Source organism: Acipenser ruthenus, unplaced genomic scaffold (genome assembly GCF_902713425.1).
Source record: "Acipenser ruthenus unplaced genomic scaffold, fAciRut3.2 maternal haplotype, whole genome shotgun sequence".
In the NCBI taxonomy this organism is placed as follows: domain Eukaryota; kingdom Metazoa; phylum Chordata; class Actinopteri; order Acipenseriformes; family Acipenseridae; genus Acipenser; species Acipenser ruthenus.
In genome coordinates, this window is record NW_026708779.1 from 575,116 (window position 1) to 595,567 (window position 20,452).

General features: G+C 41.7%; 1 protein-coding gene across 3 annotated transcripts in view; it reads left to right on the forward strand.

Annotated features, from left to right (window-relative positions):
* LOC117409995 (CD48 antigen-like) overlaps window positions 1-20,452 on the forward strand; it is a 36,602-nt gene that overhangs the window by 361 nt on the left and 15,789 nt on the right. Inside the window, exons 2-6 of one of the 3 annotated variants that reach the window (XM_059021771.1) lie at window positions 1,377-1,706; window positions 3,113-3,442; window positions 3,675-3,929; window positions 4,024-4,156; window positions 4,860-5,843. In XM_059021771.1, the coding sequence (XP_058877754.1) occupies window positions 1,377-1,706; window positions 3,113-3,442; window positions 3,675-3,929; window positions 4,024-4,156; window positions 4,860-4,944 (1,133 nt within the window). In that variant the 3' untranslated portion in view covers window positions 4,945-5,843. Of the gene's footprint in view, window positions 1-1,376; window positions 1,707-3,112; window positions 3,443-3,674; window positions 3,930-4,023; window positions 4,157-4,859; window positions 5,844-7,437; window positions 8,131-20,452 lie in introns of those variants that run through there. The other 2 variants (XM_059021770.1, XM_059021772.1) reach the window with 2 other exon arrangements.

Consider the following 20,452-nt stretch of genomic DNA (forward strand, 5'->3'; position numbering starts at 1 on the left):
TAAGCGAGCAACGTTTCTCTTATATTTGAATTTCTGTTTCTTGGCTGCTTTTAACGTGCGTGGCCACCACTGCAAACAAAAGTTTCAATGAAAGTTTTCAATTAAAGTTTCTTGTTCAAACACTGTTTTCAATAAGAATAATTTTCCAAAATAATATAACAACGAGAAAGCGTTATTTAGACTACAAAGCCATGGAGATTATTTTGAGGTTTTTTTTTTATAATCTTACTAAAAAAATCTACATTATTATATATATTAACTGCTTTTATATAAATAATTACTCATCCCTTATAGACATATGTTCTTTTTTTATCTTTTCCTTTTAATACAGTAAGTCGTTCTACTTCTTAATACAGTTTGATTAGTTTTTATACTGCCCTTGGAACTATTTTTTTAAATACTTTCTTTCTATGTCCACAATTATCTGTTTAATTTAGTTTCACAGAAATTAACATATATATATATATATATTGTAAAACTGCAAATGTGTTTAAAAAAAAAAAAAAGTTTTTGCTCAAAAGATCCGTCTTCCCAACGTTGCGGTGTGTTTAACACGCTTTGGTCAAGAGAAAGCGTGTTTGAAAACTAACAGTGGAGGCGCTTCTAGGCTTGTGATGCCACAATAACCACACTCGCTTATTTCTATTGAAATCTATTAATGTGCTTGTTGTGATGTCATTGCTACGTAGTTAATGATGTAACGATCTGCTATTCCGGTCTATTTAAACCTTCAGGCATACTGGTATTGTACATTATCTCATTGTATTTCTTCTAAGACTGTGAAATTGTATTCGTGTTGTGTGCATTTTTTTTGTAAAGTGTTGAACTGCTTGTTCATTGACTTTTGTATTTCTTATGTTTGAGGTGTGTGTGTGATAGGCATGTGTTGCTGAGCTCAGGAAATGCATTTTCCACAGTGTTATACTGCGTCTGCACCCCTACGTGAGACTGTGGTTTGAGCCGGCCTGTGTCAGACCAGCTTCTCACACACGCATCGCTGTGGTCAGCGCGTCACAATGCTGGTGAGCTGCTTTAGTAGGGCTGTGAGCGGCTGCTGCAGAACAAGCTGAGGCTGTAAACGCGTCTGTAGCTCTCTGCTTTGCTTTGCAAACACAGACACAGAGAAACACTGACGTGTATCAGGGAGATGCATCTTTCACACTGACGTGTATCAGGGAGATGCATCTTGTATATATCAGGGAGATGCATCTTGTATATATCAGAGAGATGCATCTTGTATATATCACAGTGTCGCACTGACGTGCATCAGGGAGATGCATCTTGTATATATCACAGAGTCACACTGGCGTGCATCAGGGAGATGCATCTTGTATATATCACAGAACCACTGACTGTGTTCTTATTGCTGCTCACAGCTTCCCACGTGTCCACCGCTCAGCTGGTAACCCAGCAGGTGAACGGGATTGTGGGGGAATCGCTCACTTTCCCCATGGAGATCCCGAACCTGCAGCCGGATACAGAGGTCTACTGGAGATACGGTCCTGTGGAGCCGGACTCGGTCATTGCGAAAATTCAAAACGGGAAGATTAAAGTTTTTGACAAAAGGTTCAAAGCAAGGCTGCAGCTGGACAATATGAGCAGCTCTCTCAGGATTAATGGATTGCAGACAGCAGACAGAGGGATTTACCAAGTGGAGGAAATCGAAGAAAACGGATTTAAGAAGAGATTCCACCTGTCTGTTTACAGTGAGTATCACAATAGTTTGGGGTTTTTTTCACCCCGTTGCTCTGAAACACTTTCCTGGTTTCCGTTACCCAAAATCCCCTACAGAGGCGTTGTAAATAAACGATGAACTGCTGTACTGCAGTGAAATAAGTAACACAAAAATATGAGTCAAATACCTGATTTGGATATTATTGATAAAAAGAGAGAGAGAGGAGGGGGAGGTGTGTGTCCTCTCTCTCTCTCTCTCAGCTTTTTCCCCTCTCTCCTTCCCTCTCCTCTCCTCTCTCCCTCAATGTGTTCATTTAGTCAAAGCATGGATGATAACGACACAATGATGTCGATTCTGATTCATTGGGCTGCTTGTATTTACTTCAGAGCTGCTTGTAAGCGGAACCACTGCCCCGGGTTGGGCATTATGGGGTGACTGGGGGAGAGGGGCTGTAGCAGAGGTGGACAGCCCTGGTCCTGCAGAGACACAAACCTGCAGGGCTTCTGAGTATCTTTAAATCAGCAAGGGCTCAAAACGGTAGCGTTGACCAATTAAGAAAATCATGGGTTGAAATTAAGCGATTGAGAACTCTGGGTGCAACGAAAACCAGAAAACCCTGCGGCTCTCCACCAAGAACATCTCTCTCATGGAGTATCTGTCTTTCTTTCTTGTAACACCCAAATATTGGGTCTGGTTAGTTATATAATTTACAATATAAAACAGAGGCAAGCGATGAAAATCAATTAGTTAAAGAGTTGGGAAGGAAAGAGGAAAGAGCGTTGGATAGGTTAAGGATTGGGCAGAGTTCTTTAAATAAACATCTTTTAAGACTGGGGAAACATGAAGATGGAAAGTGTGAACAATGGAAAGTAGCAGAAAGAGTGGAACATTATTTATTAAAATGTGAGATATGAGGAGCAGAGAAGGAAAATGGAGAGGAGGCTGAGAGAAATGGAGGTATATGAGGTCAATATAAAGAACTTGCTAGGGAAAGAGGAAGGGAGACTGAATAGAGAAAAGATACTGACAATATATATAAAGTAAACAGGAAAAGAAGGGAAGTTATAATAAAGATGTCAGAAAAGTAAAACAAAGACAGACAAAGGACCACAGATGGAGGGCGCTAATCCTCTAAAATAATAGATGGAATGCACCCTTTAGATTAACCAGAAGAAGAAAATCAATTTGTTTTTATTCAAGTATAATATACAAATAAGTACTAAGAGTTAAAAAGAGATATTAAAATCCATTAGGCGTTAGGGAAAACACTACACTTTGTGAAGCGGGTTACATTCTGTATTGAGACCCCTGGAAGAACATTGCATGTTTATACCAGTCTTGGCAATCTCCATCACTGACACATACTGTTAGTAAAATAATCATCTGTTAGTGCGGTGAAAGAAGACACACGCTTTCTACTTCCTCTTCCTGCTTCAGGTCAACCAAGCTCTGCAGCTCAGCTTGGAGGCCAGCAGGTGAAGGGGATTGTGGGGGAATCGTTCACTTTCCCTGTGGAAATAGCAAACCTGCAGCTGGATATAGAGGTTCACTGGAGATACGGTCCTGCAGGTCCAGATAGGCCTATAGCAAGACTTCAGGAAGGGAAGATTAAGACTGATTTTATTGAGAGATTTAAATCACGACTGCAGTTAAACATGAACACTGGCTCACTGCAGATTCATCATTTAAACACAGAAGACAGAGGGATCTACCAAGTGGAGACAGTGAGGGACATATTTCACAAGAGATTTTACCTGTCTGTTTACAGTAAGTATCCTTTCTTTCTTTCTCTCTCATGCTTTTGTTCTTTTGTTTTTCTTTTAGGATAAGCATCTTTGTAACTTCGTGCCTTCAAACATGCTGATCTGAAAGACTTGCTCTGTAAAGAAGTCACTGGGGTCTTTGCCTCTTTGATTCAACGTGTTTATAACAATTATAAAAAATAAAAAAAAAACATTTCATTGAAAAAATATGACCTGTCATTACTTTCCTTCCACAGACCCGGTTCCAGGACCTCATGTTGAAAAGATCAATAGGAGGAGCTGCACTCTGCTGTGCTTTGTGGGAAACGCCAGTGAAGTGAACGTGTCCTGGATGAGAGACGGGAAGCCACTCAACACAACAGAACTGGAGATCTCACAGGAAATGCAAGGGGGCGATGTTACCTACACCTGTGTGGCCAGCAACCCTGTCAGCAACAAGACCACTACTGTGACACCTTCACATTACTGCAGTAAAAGAAACGGCAACAGAGGTAAGAATCCTGACTCTTAATCTCATATCTCTTTTTGCCCCAGCAACATTATCACTGAATATTTGTTATTTTGTTCCCTTTTTCATGCGGACAGAAGGTGAAACCACCACAATAAGACCCTCCACTGAGCTCATTGTGAGGGTGCTGGTGTTCATAGTGCTGAGTGGAGTCATGATCGCAGTCTGTGTGAGTGTCTGGAAGAAGATCAATGCTAGCACTGAATGCAGGTGAACGTTATACAGCATTGTTATAGCACAGGATCTTATATATGAAAGCCGTCTCTCCACTGAGCTCATTGTGAGGTTGCTGGTGTTCATAGTGCTGAGTGGAGTCGTGATCGCAGTCTGTGTGAGTGTCTGGAAGAAGATCAATGCTAGCAGTGAATGCAGGTGAACGTTATACAGCATTGTTATAGCACAGGATCTTATATATGAAAGCCGTCTCTCCACTGAGCTCATTGTGAGGGTGCTGGTGTTCATAGTGCTGAGTGGAGTCGTGATCGCAGTCTGTGTGAGTGTCTGGAAGAAGATCAATGCTAGCAGTGAATGCAGGTGAACGTTATACAGCATTGTTATAGCACAGGATCTTATATATGAAAGCCGTCTCTCCACTGAGCTCATTGTGAGGGTGCTGGTGTTCACAGTGCTGAGTGGAGTCGTGATCGCAGTCTGTGTGTGTGTCTGGAAGAAGATCAATGCTAGCAGTGAATGCAGGTGAACGTTATACAGCATTGTTATAGCACAAGATCTTATATATGAAAGCCGTCTCTCCACTGAGCTCAGTTTTAATTGCTGTCATGAATCGCGATGGTTTTAACTCCTGGGAGGTGCTGCGGAGGAGTTTTGCATTAGTCAGTTTGAATGCACCTGCCACAAGCCCTGCACATTGATTCGTGTTTAACAAGCTGTTAACTTGTTTCCTCCCTAACAGGGTTGATGTAAATCGTCCTCAACTCAGGCAGCAGACAGACGATAAACTTACCACTGTGTATGAGGAAGTGCAGGCCGAGAGCTAGGGTCTCACCTGAACCTTGAATTTGAGTCTTACTGTCGCCCTGGCTGTAAACCGCACTGTGTTTAAATATGAAGCTTGCATTGTAACCCTGTCTGTGCTGCCCTGTGACTCCTGTGTGAGTCGCCTGGGATAAAGCAGGGGTCTGCCGAATCTTAATATATAAAGTTTGTGTGTCTCTCTGCTCCTTTCTGCATTCGGAGCCTGCAGGAGCCAGCGCAGCCAAACTCTGCACAGACTCCTCTCTCATCCAGGGGAAGGTCCAGGTTTATTAAGTACACAAGAAACTCGAGTCAAGCAGGCGGCATGTCGCCTATTACGAGATGTGATCATCTGTCATCAGCTTGTACTTGCACTGAACTGCTCCACACCTCACTGTATTCTACTACTGCTCTTAATTATATCTACTTCATGAATCTGGGACTTGATTTTACTCTTATAGGTAACTGTGCTCATGTTTTTTGTAATTGTTCTTATTTGAAATCGTTCTCATCCATTCATCGTACTCACTGCGTGCTCTTACTGGACTTTACTCATATAAGCAAACCTTTTCAATATAAGTTTAACTGCTCTCAGACGAACCCACTCTTACATGTAATTATTTACTGTGTGCTTTAGTTTGCTCTTATTTGAATTTCATTATACTTTCATTACTGCTCTCATCTGTATTAGGATATTCTGTAATATGAGATTTTATGTGATAACTTGTCATGTGATATTTTAGGGCAGGAGTGTGGGGTAGTGGCTAGGGGCTCTGGACTCTTGACCGGAGGGTCGTGGGTTCAATCCCAGGTGGGGGGACACTGCTGCTGTACCCTTGAGCAAGGTACTTTACCTAGATTGCTCCAGTAAAAACCCAACTGTATAAATGGGGAATTGTATGTAAAAAAAAATGTGATATCTTGTAACAATTGTATAAGTCGCCCTGAATAAGGGCATCTGCTAAGAAATAAATAATAATAATATTTTATAATGTGATATTTTGTACTGTGGTATTTTGTAACAATTGTAAGTCGCCTTGGATAAGGGCGTCTGCTAGGAAATAATAATAATATATAAATGTGACACTGGCATTTAAAAACAAAACGTATGCAAAGTGGAAGGAATGCGTCAATGCAGGAGTGAGAACCCTTTCTCTTAACCAAGGTATTGTGAAAACAACAATCCGTCCGTTCCCCCTCCCCGCCAAAAATAAATTGATATCGCTTTGATTGCGGTCTGACTCTGTTCATTACCGCTCTCTACCACAAGAGGTCAGTGTTGCCTAATGTATAACATTATGTGATCCACTCACAACAGAGCAAAAAGTATTCAGATTGTCATTATTATGTATTTGTCAGACGTCTTTGTCCCAGGCGACGAACACATGAGTCACAGGGCAGCACAGACAGGGTTACAATGCAAGCTTCATATTTAAACACAGTGCGGTTTACAGACAGTGCTGATAATAATAACACTGCTAGAATACAATATGAACCAGGAGGCAACAAGTTAGGATCACAGCGAGTTAGATCTACAGTGACAGATTAGCAGTGCAATAGTGCAAGGATAGCGCATCAGCTGAGGATCCAGTGACGAGGCGCTGAGGTCAGGAGAGTCCAGTGCAGAGCAGGAGGGGCGGATCAAGAGATCTATAGGTGAGTCTTCAGAAAACATAACTTCATAATAAATAACTGTTTTGTTTAGATTTTGTATTTTTGTAAAGACAAGAGATTGCAGATCATGTGAACATTATTCGTAACAAATGTGGGGATGTTTTATTTACAGGATTGTGATTTGTAAAGATAATACTTTGTCATTTGAAATTAATCGATTCAGAAATAAACTCCGTCTCCCTGTGTTATCTTCTGCGTGACGTACCGCCTGAACGTCTTTCACTTTAACTTCAGTGGCGGTTTGAGTTCTACTAAAATTACGCGGCTCTTTTCGATGTGCGCTCGTTGTAGCACAAGTACAAAATAGATTTGTGAGGGTTTCTGACTCCGGATTCTAAAAGAAAAAAAAAACAAACATAAAATAAAACCTGCAGGTTACCTGAACAGGTCTACAATGACGTGCTACAGAGAGGACACGCCCCTTGAAGCATGGGAGACCGACAAGCTCACGTTTGAATGCACGTGTAGCTGTTCAGAAATGATACGTTGATTTCTTTGTGTGTTCAGCTGTTTTGTAGTGGAAGTATAGATTACTGGGCTCTGTCTCATACTGATAAGATCAAAGGAGTATGGAGTTCTATCCGAGCCCGGACCCGGATAAACAACACCGCTTTCGAGAACGCTGGGTCCAAACAGGGGAGGAACCAACCACCTCGCCAGCGCATTGGATCCGCTGTCTGCTGAACCGGGCGACATCCGAATGGGTTATTTTTAGTCGTTTACCATGGTTTGTTGTTTAATATACTTTACCAGACCTCTCCGTGCTTGCAATGCTTCCCTATGCTTTACCAGACCTCTCTATGCTTTACAATGCTTCCCTATGCTTTACCACACCTCTCTGTGCTTTACAATGCTTCCCTATGCTTTACCAGACCTCTCTATGCTTTACAATGCTTCCCTATGCTTTACCAGACCTCTCTGTGCTTTACAATGCTTCCCTATGCTTTACCAGACCTCTCTGTGCTTTACAATGCTTCCCTATGCTTTACCAGACCTCTCTGTGCTTTACAATGCTTCCCTGTGCTTTACCATACCTTTCTGTGTCTGAAAAGTGGTCTATTGTAAACAGATGAGCTACACGCTTCACTTGAACACTCTCTTGCTTGTTTGAAGCTCTACGGCCAAGTTACACAAATACACAGTCCTCTCGCATCGAGACGAGTTACTTTTGTATTTTTTGTGGGTTCTTCTGACAAAACGTCATTCAAACAAGTTATTTTTAATGTTAAATGTGTTTATCACTAATATAATAAACCGACTCGTACAATGATGTATGTAGGTGTGTCTCAAAAGTGCCGCTTTCCCCCCCACCACCCAAAAAAACCCTAAAAAAACAAATTGCCCAGAGCAGAAACGGAAAACAAAGCGTGAAGGGGCGTGTCTTTCTAGGACCCGCATCAGTGATGAAGCGAGCGCTCCGAGAACACGGAGTGAGGATCAATCTTTCTACTCTGTCAATGCAAAGAAGGGCACATTTAAAATCATGGAATACAGCTGGAGAGGAATCCGCTTTCTCTGTTTCATGGCGGTTTATGGTAAGTCGTTTGTCTTATAGGATAGGATAAGGACATAACGGTCCTGTATTAAGTTGTGCAATAATGTTGTTTTTAAGGGGACGGCTCAAGTCACAGCTGTTCTCTTTGTCTTCAGTTATAGGAGAGGATACGAAACTGCTAAGCGTAGAAATTAGAATAAAATTTTAAAAAAATGAAATGTTATTATCATCCTTTATATAAAATATCATGTCAAAATAGTCAAGTCTGCTTTATCACAAACACAAAATATAATACTTCGTGTATATATATATATATATATATATATATATATATATATATATATATATATATAATGTCATCATCATCAACATTCTGGAATTTTGTTTAAAAGACTACTTGTTTGTTTTTGTTTTTTTATCAACTTTTTAAAACACTGTTTTTTTGTATTCAGTCGATGAAGGACTTGTAGTCCGAAACGTCCTGATAATTGATTTGTAATCAATTATTCTACCTTTTTAAGTACCTGAAATATCCTTTTCTTTTTTCTTTATATATATATTTATATATATAAACTGTTCATGGCTTATTTTTAAAGTATATTTTTTTAGTTTTACTAAGAAGGAAAACCGCTGGTGCCTCCCTGTCTGAATTTAAATCAAGGGAAGTAATGTTAAAACTTTACAATGCATTAGTAAGACCTCATCTAGAATATTGTGTTCAGTTCTGGTCACCTCGTTACAAAAAGGATATTGCTTCTCTAGAAAGAGTGCAAAGAAGAGCGACCCGAATTATCCCGGGTTTAAAAGGCATGTCGTATGCAGACAGGCTAAAAGAATTGAATCTACAGTCTTGAACAAAGAAGACTCCGTGTTGATCTGATTCAAGCATTCAAAATCCTAAAAGGTATAGACAATATCGACCCAGGGGACTTTTTCGCCCTGAAAAAAAGAAACAAGGACCAGGGGTCACAAGTGGAGATTAGATAAAGGGGCATTCAGAACAGAAAATAGGAGGCACTTTTTTTACACAGAGAATTGTGAGGGTCTGGAACCAACTCCCCAGTAATGTTGTTGAAGCTGACACCCTGGGATCCTTCAAGAAGCTGCTTGATGAGATTCTGGGATCAATAAGCTACTAACAACCAAACGAGAAAGATGGGCTGAATGGCCTCCTCTCGTTTGGAAACTTTCTTATGTTCTTATATATCTATAATTCTCATATGTATATAGACAGCTGGGAGATACTGTAGATAGAGATAGACAGATATGAAAAATACATAATTGTGAAGTCTGCTGGTTTGAGATAGACGGGCATGCAGTGTTTATATGTATAATTTTTTTGTGTGAGATCATTGTTGTATTGGCGGTTGGTTTTTTAGATGCCTCACTTGTTTGTTTTCAAATGTTCCTATTGACCTAATTGTGTAAAACGGGAAGTTTCGGGAAGTTCTGCCCATTCATTAGAGCTATCACTCATCTCCAACGACGTATTCCCCACCCCCCCCCCAGCCTAATGATCGTAATATAATGATATGAAAATAAACTCGAGATAACTGATCTTGTGATGGCTGCGTAACACACTGCTTTTCATTCTCCCTTAGTCGTTAATAAAACAAGGAAGAATGACTTCAGCAATTTAAACGGGAAAGAAGCCTTGATGTCTCACAAACATCTGATAAAGTGACGTAGAGCGTCTCTTAACTTTAAAAACGTCATATACAAGATATATATATAATTACAGGTATATTTGGATACATAGACTCAACGCCATATATATTCCTCAATAGGAGTCTGTGTGGTCCAGTGGTTAAAGAAAAGGGCTTGTAACCTCGAGGTCCCCGGTTCAAATCCCACCTCAGCCACTGACTCATTGTGTGACCCTGAGCAAGTCACTTCACCTCCTTGTGCTCCGTCTTTCGGGTGAGACGTAATTGTGACTCTGCAGCTGATGCATAGTTCACACACCCTAGTCTCTGTAAGTCGCCTTGGATAAAGGTGTCTGCTAAATAAACAATTAATTAATTAATTAATTAATTAATCAACAAAATACATGACATCATTGGAAACGGCTACGTCATGCCTTTCTGTGGGTATATTGAGTTTTAATTTCTCATTATAAGTTTGCCAAACTACCAGCGCTAAAATACAAAGCGGTTACATTCATGCCCGTATATAGTTATTCTATTTAGACACGATAGAGGTTTGTGTGTGTGTGTCTGGCTGCCTGTCTGTGTGTGTGGTCTGTGTGTGTGTGTGTGTGTGTCTGGGAGCCTGTGTGTGTGTGTGTGTGTGTGTCTGGGAGCCTGTGTGTGTGTGTGTGTGTGTGTGTGTGTGTGTGTGTGTGTGTGTGTGTGTCTGGGAGCCTGTGTGTGTGTGTGTGTGTGTGGTCTGTGTGTGTGTGTGTGTGTGTGTGTGTGTGTGTGTGTCTGTCAGTCAGTGTGTGTGTGTGTGTGTGTGTGTGTGTGTGTGTGTGGTCTGTGTGTGTGTCTGTGTGTGTGGTCTGTGTGTGTGTGTGTGTGTGTGTGTGTGTGTGTGTGTGTGTCTGTCAGTCAGTGTGTGTGTGTGTGTGTGTGTGTGTGTGGTCTGTGTGTGTGTGTGTGTGTCAGTGTGTCTCTGTGTGTGTGTGTGTGTGTGTGTGTGTGCGTGTGTGTGTGTGTGTGTGTGTGTGTGTGTGTGTGTTTTTAAGAGACTAAACATGTATTTTAATCTTATTTCAAATGCATTCAGAGCAGATGGCAATTGCTCAGCCTATGTGAAACGGGTCTGTTGATAGAAGTGACTTCTGTTTGATCAAAACCTGACAACAGATGAGCACCAAACGACTCATTTCTAAAGATATTTAAAAACGTTTTAGGAAAACAGTCCCGACAGTGTTCATTTTAAAAGGACCGCACACAGCTGGAGAAAAACAAATAACTATTCAACAAGCATCTGGTTTTGTTAACCAATGTCCCCTGTGTAACCAATTGCGTTTCTTATGCAACTCGTGTTAGTCTCAAACTTTGTCGGCTATTGCGCTTGCTGAAATACTGTGTTTTGTTATTGTCAGTCACACAGGCTTTGACTGCTGCATCCCAGCATCCCTCACCATTGCCGCGGGTGCAGAGGCATGCTAGAACTACAGCTCCCAGCATGCCTCTGCACCCGCGGCAATGGTGAGGAATGCTGGGAGCTGTAGTTCTTTATTTATTTTAGCAGACGCCCTTATCCAGTGCGACTTACAATTGTTAGAAGATATCACATTATTTTTACATACAATTACATTATTTTTTTACACATTATTTTGACATACAATTACCCATTTATACAGTTACTGGAGCAATCTAGGTAAAGTACCTTGCTCAAGGGTACAACAGTAGTGTCCCCCCACCAGGGTTTGAACCCATGACCCTCTGGTCAGGAGTCCAGAGCCCTAACCACTACTCCACACGGCTGTGCTGTGCTGTGCTGTATTACATTGTTTTGCTCAGTCTGTGTTGCTTTGACTGTGAGTTGAGGAGCTGCTCTTCAGTTCTAGCTGAGCTGCTGTAGACGTGCATAACACAGGCTAGATCAGTCTAGAGTGTTTTTCTAGAAACAAGAGCCAGCGCCATCTACTGGTCTGCCGCTTCAGCTCGAGTTTCAGATACACTAGCTGTGCACTAGATGGCGGTAGCTAATATAAAACACACTTTGGCAGATCTAGCCTGCGTTGCAGGTATCTGTGGCAGGAAATCAGACCTGAAGAGCAGCTCCAGAACTCGGTCAAAGCGACACAGACTTCTCAGAGTTTGTATTCTGTTAAAATGGTTACGATGAAACTTGAAAAGGGTATTCTTGAGCAGGAGTAAAATCAGTAACTTCTGTTTTAAGAAGGTGTTTGAAAATATCTAGAGAACGGCTTGTCTGATTTGTGATGAAATGCATGGAAGGTATTGAGAGGTTCAGAATCTGTCTGTGTGTGGAGGCTGTCTGTCTGTCTCTTTGTCTGTCTGTCTAGAGAGCTGCTCGTCCGATTGTGATGAAACTCGTTCAGAACCTTTTTGATCTCGCAAGTTACTGAGAGGATCAGAATCTGTGTGTGTGTGTGTGTGTGTGTGTGTGTGGAGGCTGTCTGTCAGGCCATCCACAAAGCATGCACAGTACACTGGCCAAAATATAGGGAAGTTAAATACAGGAACAGTGTGTACAGAAGATAAACCAGCTATCTCGGGGTCACAGGCAAATTATGTGCAATATACCGTGAGACCAGCAACAGAGAGGGCTAATACAGAGACCTAAATCGCAGGACACTGGACAAATTCTGTTAATGGCATGTATAAGGCATGCATTACACCCCACCAGCGGATTGTGAGAAGTGTTAATTCATGCTGAATGCACAGAGAGGTGTGGTAAAGCATAGGGAAGCATTGTAAAGCACAGAGAGGTGTGGTAAAGCATAGGGAAGCATTGTAAAGCACAGAGAGGTCTGGTGAAGCATAGGGAAGCATTGTAAAGCACAGAGAGGTGTGGTAAAGCATAGGGAAGCATTGTAAAGCACAGAGAGGTCTGGTAAAGCACAGGGAAGCATTGTAAAGCACAGAGAGGTCTGGTAAAGCATAGGTAAGCATTGTAAAGCACAGAGAGGTCTGGTAAAGCTTATTAAAATCAAACTATGGTACGCTAACCCTTCCCCCACTCTCTCTGTGTTTAATTCCTGTCTCCAGGATATGGGTGAGGTTTTTTTTTTCCTGTTTAGTTTTCCGATAATAAAACAAACATCAGACCCAGGGCATCTCGTTAGCAATTAAAATAAAATCATTAGCAATTAACTGAAGCAGCCTGGCGCAACAGTGGTCATGTCCACAGGGAATCTCATGCCAGCGAGACTGAAAATCACATCAGTGTTGCTCTCAAGGACCAGGGGTCACAAATGGAGATTAGATAAAGGGGCATTCAGAACAGAAAATAGGAGGCGCTTTTTTTACACAGAGAATCGTGAGGGTCTGGAACCAACTCCCCAGTAATGTTGTTGAAGCTGACACCCTGGGATCCTTCAAGAAGCTGCTTGATGAGATTCTGGGATCAATAAGCTACTAACAACCAAACGAGCAAGATGGGCTGAATGGGGCCTCCTCTCGTTTGGAAACTTTCTTATGTTCTTGGCTTTAGTTTCACAACTCAAAGTGTGGCTGTGAACCTTGCTGAGCTAAAAAAAAAAAAAAAGCGTTTTAAGAAGCCCCCTGGCTTTATTCCAGTTGCATCTGATCCAATGTAACGTTAGGGGTTTTTTTATGTAAAGAGGTAGTTCCACATGCTGGCGTTGTGACACGTTTCAGCTGAAAAAAAATGAAGAAATACAGACTTCTGTAAAACCCCAGGAATATTTTTTTAAAGTACAGTGTGAAAAAAAAAGAGAACAAAAAATACTTGATCATGAATTGGAGAACCAGAGAATAAAATACGATCGGGAGCTGGTATATTATTAAAGGCTTTATCAATTATTTACTGCATAACAGATGGTATCCATTATCACAGGAAGGGCAGTGCTGGCTGTGTCAATAACATTTGCATCGTGGCACGAAAGCAAACACATCATCCTCGCTCCACAGCAACGAGGACTGTCCTCGGGCAGCAGCAGGGTGTGTGGCTCTGACAGAGAGTTAGCAGCTGCTTTTCAGTTCTAGCTGCACTGCCATATTGTATTGTGAATCGGTACAGCCCTGGCTAGGACTACAGCTCCCAGCATGCCTCTGCACCCGCGGCAATGGTGAGGGATGCTGGGAGCTGTAGTTCTTTAACTGCAATGCACTGGGCTGGGCTGTATTACATTGTTTTTGCTCAGTCTGTGTGGCTTTGACTGTGAGTTCAGGAGCTGCTCTTCAGTTCTAGCTGCGCTGCCATAGTTATTGTATTGTGAATCGGTACAGCCCTGGCTAGGACTACAGCTCCCAGCATGCCTCTGCACCCGTGGCAATGGTGAGGGATGCTGGGAGCTGTAGTTCTTTGCTGCACTGCGCTGGGCTGGGCTGTATTACATTGTTTTTGCTCAGTCTGTGTTGCTTTGACTCACTGCTCGTCAGTTCTAGCTGCGCTGCCATAGACGCATGTAACGCAGGCTGTAGTTTGTATTGTAGTTAAACTACAGCTCCCAGCATTCCTCGCCATTGCCGCGGGTGCAGAGGCATGCTGGGAGCTGTAGTCCTAGCCAGGGCTGTACCGATTCACAATACAGTAACTATGGCAGCGCAGCTAGAACTGAAGAGCAGCTCCTGAACTCACAGTCAAAGCAACACAGACTGAGCAACAAAAAAAACTAAATAAACACAGTTTCTGAGTGACTCCAATTGCTCAGAAAGATCACGAATGTCAGGAACAGAAAATGTTTTCCAACTCTACTCCTAAAAGCCTTTTCAGTACGTGCAAGCTTATATCAGCAGACTATCAGAGAGAATGATCTTTGTGTGGGTCGACTGTTGAGGAGAAGTAGCAGGATTTAATGCAGGGGGGTGAGGGGGAGGAGGGGAAGAGAAGTCTGTCTGTTGACTGAGGCTGCTTCTCTGCTGCTCTGTGGTCAGCTGGCTTGTCACATTTCTTGCAGCATCGGAAAACCGCGTGTCATAGCGTGAGACAGAGAGACACGCGTGGTCACCGCTGTGCTGGAGTTGAGACACTTCCTCTATTTTTAAGACCCTGTGTGGTTAGCTGCGAGTCAGACTCAGGCGATAGGTATCCGAGCTTTGCAAATCCTTTGATGTTTGCAAAACCTCTTTAATCAATTCAGTGCAACTACAGCTGCAGTTTGATCCTATTGATGGCCATAACAGCCCCTCTTCTCAAAGTTTACTGCTTTGGTATCCCCTCTGGTAAAAACACAGCACAGTGTAGTAAAGCACAGAGAAGATGATGAACCAGCCCCCTTCTCAAAGCACAGTGAAGATAATGAACCAGCCCCCTTCTCAAAGCACAGAGAAGATAATGAACCAGCCCCCTTCTCAAAGCACAGTGAAGATAATGAACCAGCCCCCTTCTCAAAGCACAGCGAAGATAATGAACCAGCCCCCTTCTCAAAGCAGTGAAGATAATGAACCTGCCCCCTTCTCAAAGCAGAGAAGATAATGAACCAGCCCCCTTCTCAAAGCACAGTGAAGATAATGAACCAGCCCCCTTCTCAAAAGCACAGTGAAGATAATGAACCAGCCCCCTTCTCAAAAGCACAGTGAAGATAATGAACCAGCCCCCTTCTCAAAAGCACAGAGAAGATAATTAACACACCCATGATCTTTTTTCACATTTTCATTCTGCGTCCTCGGGGATTCTATGTTTTTGTTCAGTGGCTAACAGTGCTGCTTTTGTACGTGTGGGAAGTTTTCAGTAGCTGAGAAGCGGCCTTCAGAAGAAAAAAACAGGAAATCGCATCTGCAAACAGATTGTGGGTCATTTTGTCAAACAAAGACCGTTTTGAAATCCAAATGAAGGGTTGTATTCTGTGACCCTGAACCTGATAACGCAGCACACAGACCTTCATTTATTAGACAGCATTCAGTGTCATATTAAAATTGTTGGGCTTGAGTTTCCAATTGAGTGTTTGAAATGTTAGAGAAAGGGGCTTGATTCCCAGTTCAATCCAGGCTCAGCCACCGACTCCCTGTGTGTGTGTGACCCTGAGCAAGTCACTGAACCTCCTTGTGCTCCGTCCTTCAGGATGAGACGCCAAACAAACGAGCTCCTATTGGAAGTGACTCTGCAGCGGCCACTGACTCCCTGTGTGTGTGTGACCCTGAGCAAGTCACTGAACCTCCTTGTGCTCCGTCCTTCAGGATGAGACGTCAAACAAACGAGCTCCTATTGGAAGTGACTGCAGCAGCAGCAGCAGTTGTTGATGATGCAGAGTTCACCCCCCTAGTCTCTGGAAGTCGCTTTGGATAAAAGCGTCTGCTGAATGACTGGAAGGCAAAGGCATTAAAACGTTTCTCTGCTAACTTCTTTATCAGTTTCTTCTGGTTTTGAGTTTCTGATCGGGTCAGGTGCTGGGTGATGAAGGGTTAAACATGTCTGTTTGACATTTCTTTTTTATGGTTTATGGTTGAAGTTACCCATTGATGGAAGCCTTCCGTTCATTTTAATATGGAAATAATATGCAAATAAACTGTAATAGGGTATTTTGTTCTCCCATTAGATGACTGTATCAAATTAATATCAGAGTCTATTATATATTATAAAGACATTTCAGAGGGCTGGATCGCATCAATATCAGGGTCTAGTGCTATATATTATAAAGACATTTCAGAGGGCTGGATCGCATCAATATCAGGGTCTAGTGCTGTGTATTATAAAGACATTTCAGAGGGCTGGATCGCATCAATATCAGGGTCTAGCGCTGTATATTATAAAGACATTTCAGAGGGCTGGATCGCATCAATATCAGGGTCTGGTGCTATCAATAGTTTTTATTATTATTATTATTATTGTTAATGCTTCAGTAAAAAGTAAACTATTGCTGGAACGCTCGCTTTGTGTTCTGTCTAAATATTTTTTTATATTTAACGTCAAACAGAATTTTGCCCTTTTGACCTTGAATTGTTGAACTAGAACTGACCACAGCTCTGGTTGCTACACACACACACTGACATGCACACACAAACACACAGACACATACACACACACATATCACTGGCTTCATTTAAACACATGCCAATTATTCAAATTCTAATGACCTGTTTAACCACAGTTTTCAACAGTCTGTGCATCATTACGCAACACTACTGCTGTAGGCCAACTGTAGATAATAAACAAAACCATTTATATTCAGGGTTTCATTTTTTATATTTTGAATTCAGAAATGGGACTGGCTTACAGAGAATATCGCTGAGTTTTATTTGTGTTTTTTCTTTCTTTATTTTTCTTTTCGAGATAATATCAAACCAGTTTAAGGTCATGGGAATAGAAATATAAATTTTAAAAAATCCCTTGGCAGGCAGTCTTGTGATCTTCGTTTACACAACAAAAGACTGTTGTCTTCTCGGATTACACCAGCGGTTCGTTGCTGTGGGAAAACTTTTTTTTGAAGGGCAGAGAGTGAAACGTCGATTCATCGTAATTGTATAACGTTTCCATAGCGCTGTCTGCACGATTTTACACACAGACACAGACAGACAGACAGACACACACACAGACAGACAGACAGACAGACAGACAGAATTTGGAATTTGGAATTTACTTCCACATTGAATGAAACGATATTACAGAAGCCGACGCTGTCCAGGGGAACTTTGACTACAGAAAGGGGAAGTAACTCTAACAGCCTTGTGTTAGAGAGGGCAGCAGTGTGGAGTAGTGGTCAGGGCTCTGGACTCTTGACCGGAGGGTCGTGGGTTCAATCCCAGGTGGGGGACACTGCTGCTGTACCCTTGAGCAAGGTACTTTACCTAGATTGCTCCAGTAAAAACCCAACTGTATAAATGGGGAATTGTATGTAAAAATAATGTGATATCTTGTAACAATTGTAAGTCGCCCTGGATAAGGGTGTCTGCTAAGAAATTAATAATAATAATAATAATAATAATAATAATAATAATAATAATAATAATAATAATAATAATAATAAGAGAGAGGAAACCCGAACAGCAAAGGTTATGGGTTTATTATCTGCCCTTGCTGGTTAAGAAACTCCACACAAAGGGGATTGTGAAAGGATGGGGTCAGTAATGAGACTTTACAGAACAAGAAAACCAGGCACGGTGACCACAAATAAATGATTCAAACACCGCTAGGGAGTGGTCTTCACTACAGGTTTCCCCATCTCTCCAAACTCCCTCTTATACCCTCTACTGAACTCTCCCCTCCCTTATACAAAGGGTCTGGCTTCCTCTTATACCACACAGCTGGGACTGGATCAATGATCTCGTATTTAACCCCATCCCTGCCCAACTTCAATCGAAAATATATGTTGTTGTTTTTTTTAAATACACACTGGTTTACATTATTATTATTATTTGTTTATTTAGCAGACGGCTTTATCCAAGGCGACTTACAGAGACTAGGGTGTGTGAACTATGCATCAGCTGCAGAGTCACTTACAACTACGTCTCACCCGAAAGACGGAGCACAAGGAGGTGAAGTGACTTGCTCAGGGTCACACAATGAGTCAGTGGCTGAACTGGGATTTGAACCGGGGACCTCCTAGTTATAAGCCTGTTTTTTTTAACCACTGGACCACACAGCCTCCTACATGTGTGCTTCCTCTGCCCTGGTCATGGGACATTGACAGTTCTATGGCAGGTATCCCTGACAATTCTAGGTTGATAATCCTAACAGGATGTGTTTACTTTGCTGGGATAGTACCGGTACAGTTATTTTGTTTATTTTGACAAAGTCAAATAGAAATCACTCCCTAGTAGCAAACATTAGCCTGCTTATGCTATCATCTATATTTCCAAAACAAGTGCCCATATTTTGTCACCTCAAGTATTTTTCACCTTTACTTGAATTGGGGGGATGTTTGCAGAACTTGTATTTTGTCTTATAACAGTTTTACAAAAGCACAGCAAAGTCTAATAAAGCAAAGTGAAGCACATAGGGAAGCATTGTAAAGCACAGAGAGGTCTGGTAAAGCATAGGGAAGCATTGTAAAGCACAGAGAGGTCTGGTAAAGCATAGGGAAGCATTGTAAAGCACAGAGAGGTCTGGTAAAGCATAGGGAAGCATTGTAAAGCACAGAGAGGTCTGGTAAAGCATAGGGAAGCATTGTAAAGCACAGAGAGGTGTGGTAAAGCATAGGGAAGCATTGTAAAGCACAGAGAGGTCTGGTAAAGCATAGGGAAGCATTGTAAAGCACAGAGAGGTGTGGTAAAGCATAGGGAAGCATTGTAAAGCACAGAGAGGTCTGGTAAAGCATAGGGAAGCATTGTAAAGCACAGAGAGGTCTGGTAAAGCATATTAAAAAGCATGGTGAACTCAAAGTATAAATGACAGTGTGTATCAAATCCTCTGTAGACCCGCATGGCTGATTTTTAAGTATTATTTTTTTTGTATCTGTGTTCAGAATGCTTAGCCACATGCTGAGCACAGAAGCTATTAGAGTCATTACCATGTGTGGTTTTACATTGTTTAAACTTGCAAACGATCACGTGGCAAAACAGAAGACAGCTGTCGTTTGTGTAGGGCTTGTGGCGCGTGCAAACATTAAACATCAAACATTATTCATTTCTTAGCAGACGCCCTTATGCAGGGTGACTTACAATTGTTACAAGATATCACATTATTTTTTGACTAGACTGGACTGGAATTACATTGTAACTGCAGTTTAATATCACTAGACTGGACTGGAATTACATTGTAACTGCAGTTTAATATCACTAGACTGGACTGGAATTACATTGTAACTGCAGTTTAATATCACTAGACTGGACTGGAATTACATTGTAACTGCAGTTCAATATCACTAGACTGGACTGGAATTACATTGCAGGGCTGGTAATCAGACTCCTATTCCACAGCAGTGTGATCCAGTCCAGGTTTTACTACCAGCTTGATCAGCCCCCAGTGTGTCTAGCTAACAAGCTCAGGTGTGTCTTATTATTAAACTCCTAGTGAAACCAGGACCGGATCACACTACCATTATTTCCATTCCTGTTTTGTAATTTTTTTCCACCAGCCTATGTAATGGAAACACTATAAAATGAACTGGATGCTTCTAAATATAGCTCAAAGTGACCTGTGTGTGATGAGCAAGCAGGCAGCATCTGGCCTCCACAGAGACACAATTACGATGATTTTCAGATTCAGCAGTTGGCTTGCAAGCAGACTCTCGATCAATTAGATGTGGTGTATAATTGATGTGGCACATTTCTCTCTTCAATATCTCCCTCAATGGTTCAGAGTTGCTCAGCTGATGAATTCTCGCCTGCAAACGATGCTTCTTTCTGACTGTGAACCGGAGGCTTTTTCAATGGTGCTGTTCTGTGTTAAAGATTAAGGGCTGAGTTCTCTGGCAGAAAGGCAATTGGCTCTCTCGGGAGTCTGTTAATTTGGCTGTTATTATTATTATTATTATTATTATTATTATTATTATTATTATTATTATTTATTTCTTATCAGACGCCCTTATCCAGGGCGACTTACAATTGTTACAAGATATCACATTATTTTTTACATACAATTACCCATTTATACAGTTGGGTTTTTACTGGAGCAATCTAGGTAAAGTACCTTGCTCAAGGGTACAGCAGCAGTGTCCCCCACCTGGGATTGAACCCACGACCCTCCGGTCAGGAGTCCAGAGCCCTAACCACTACTCCACACTGCTGTTCCTAGTGTAAGCTTCGATTTCTTCTTTTAAAAGAAAAATAACAAGCCAGTCTACTTCAGGTAGTTTTTCAATCAAAATGTTCAGGAGCAAAGTA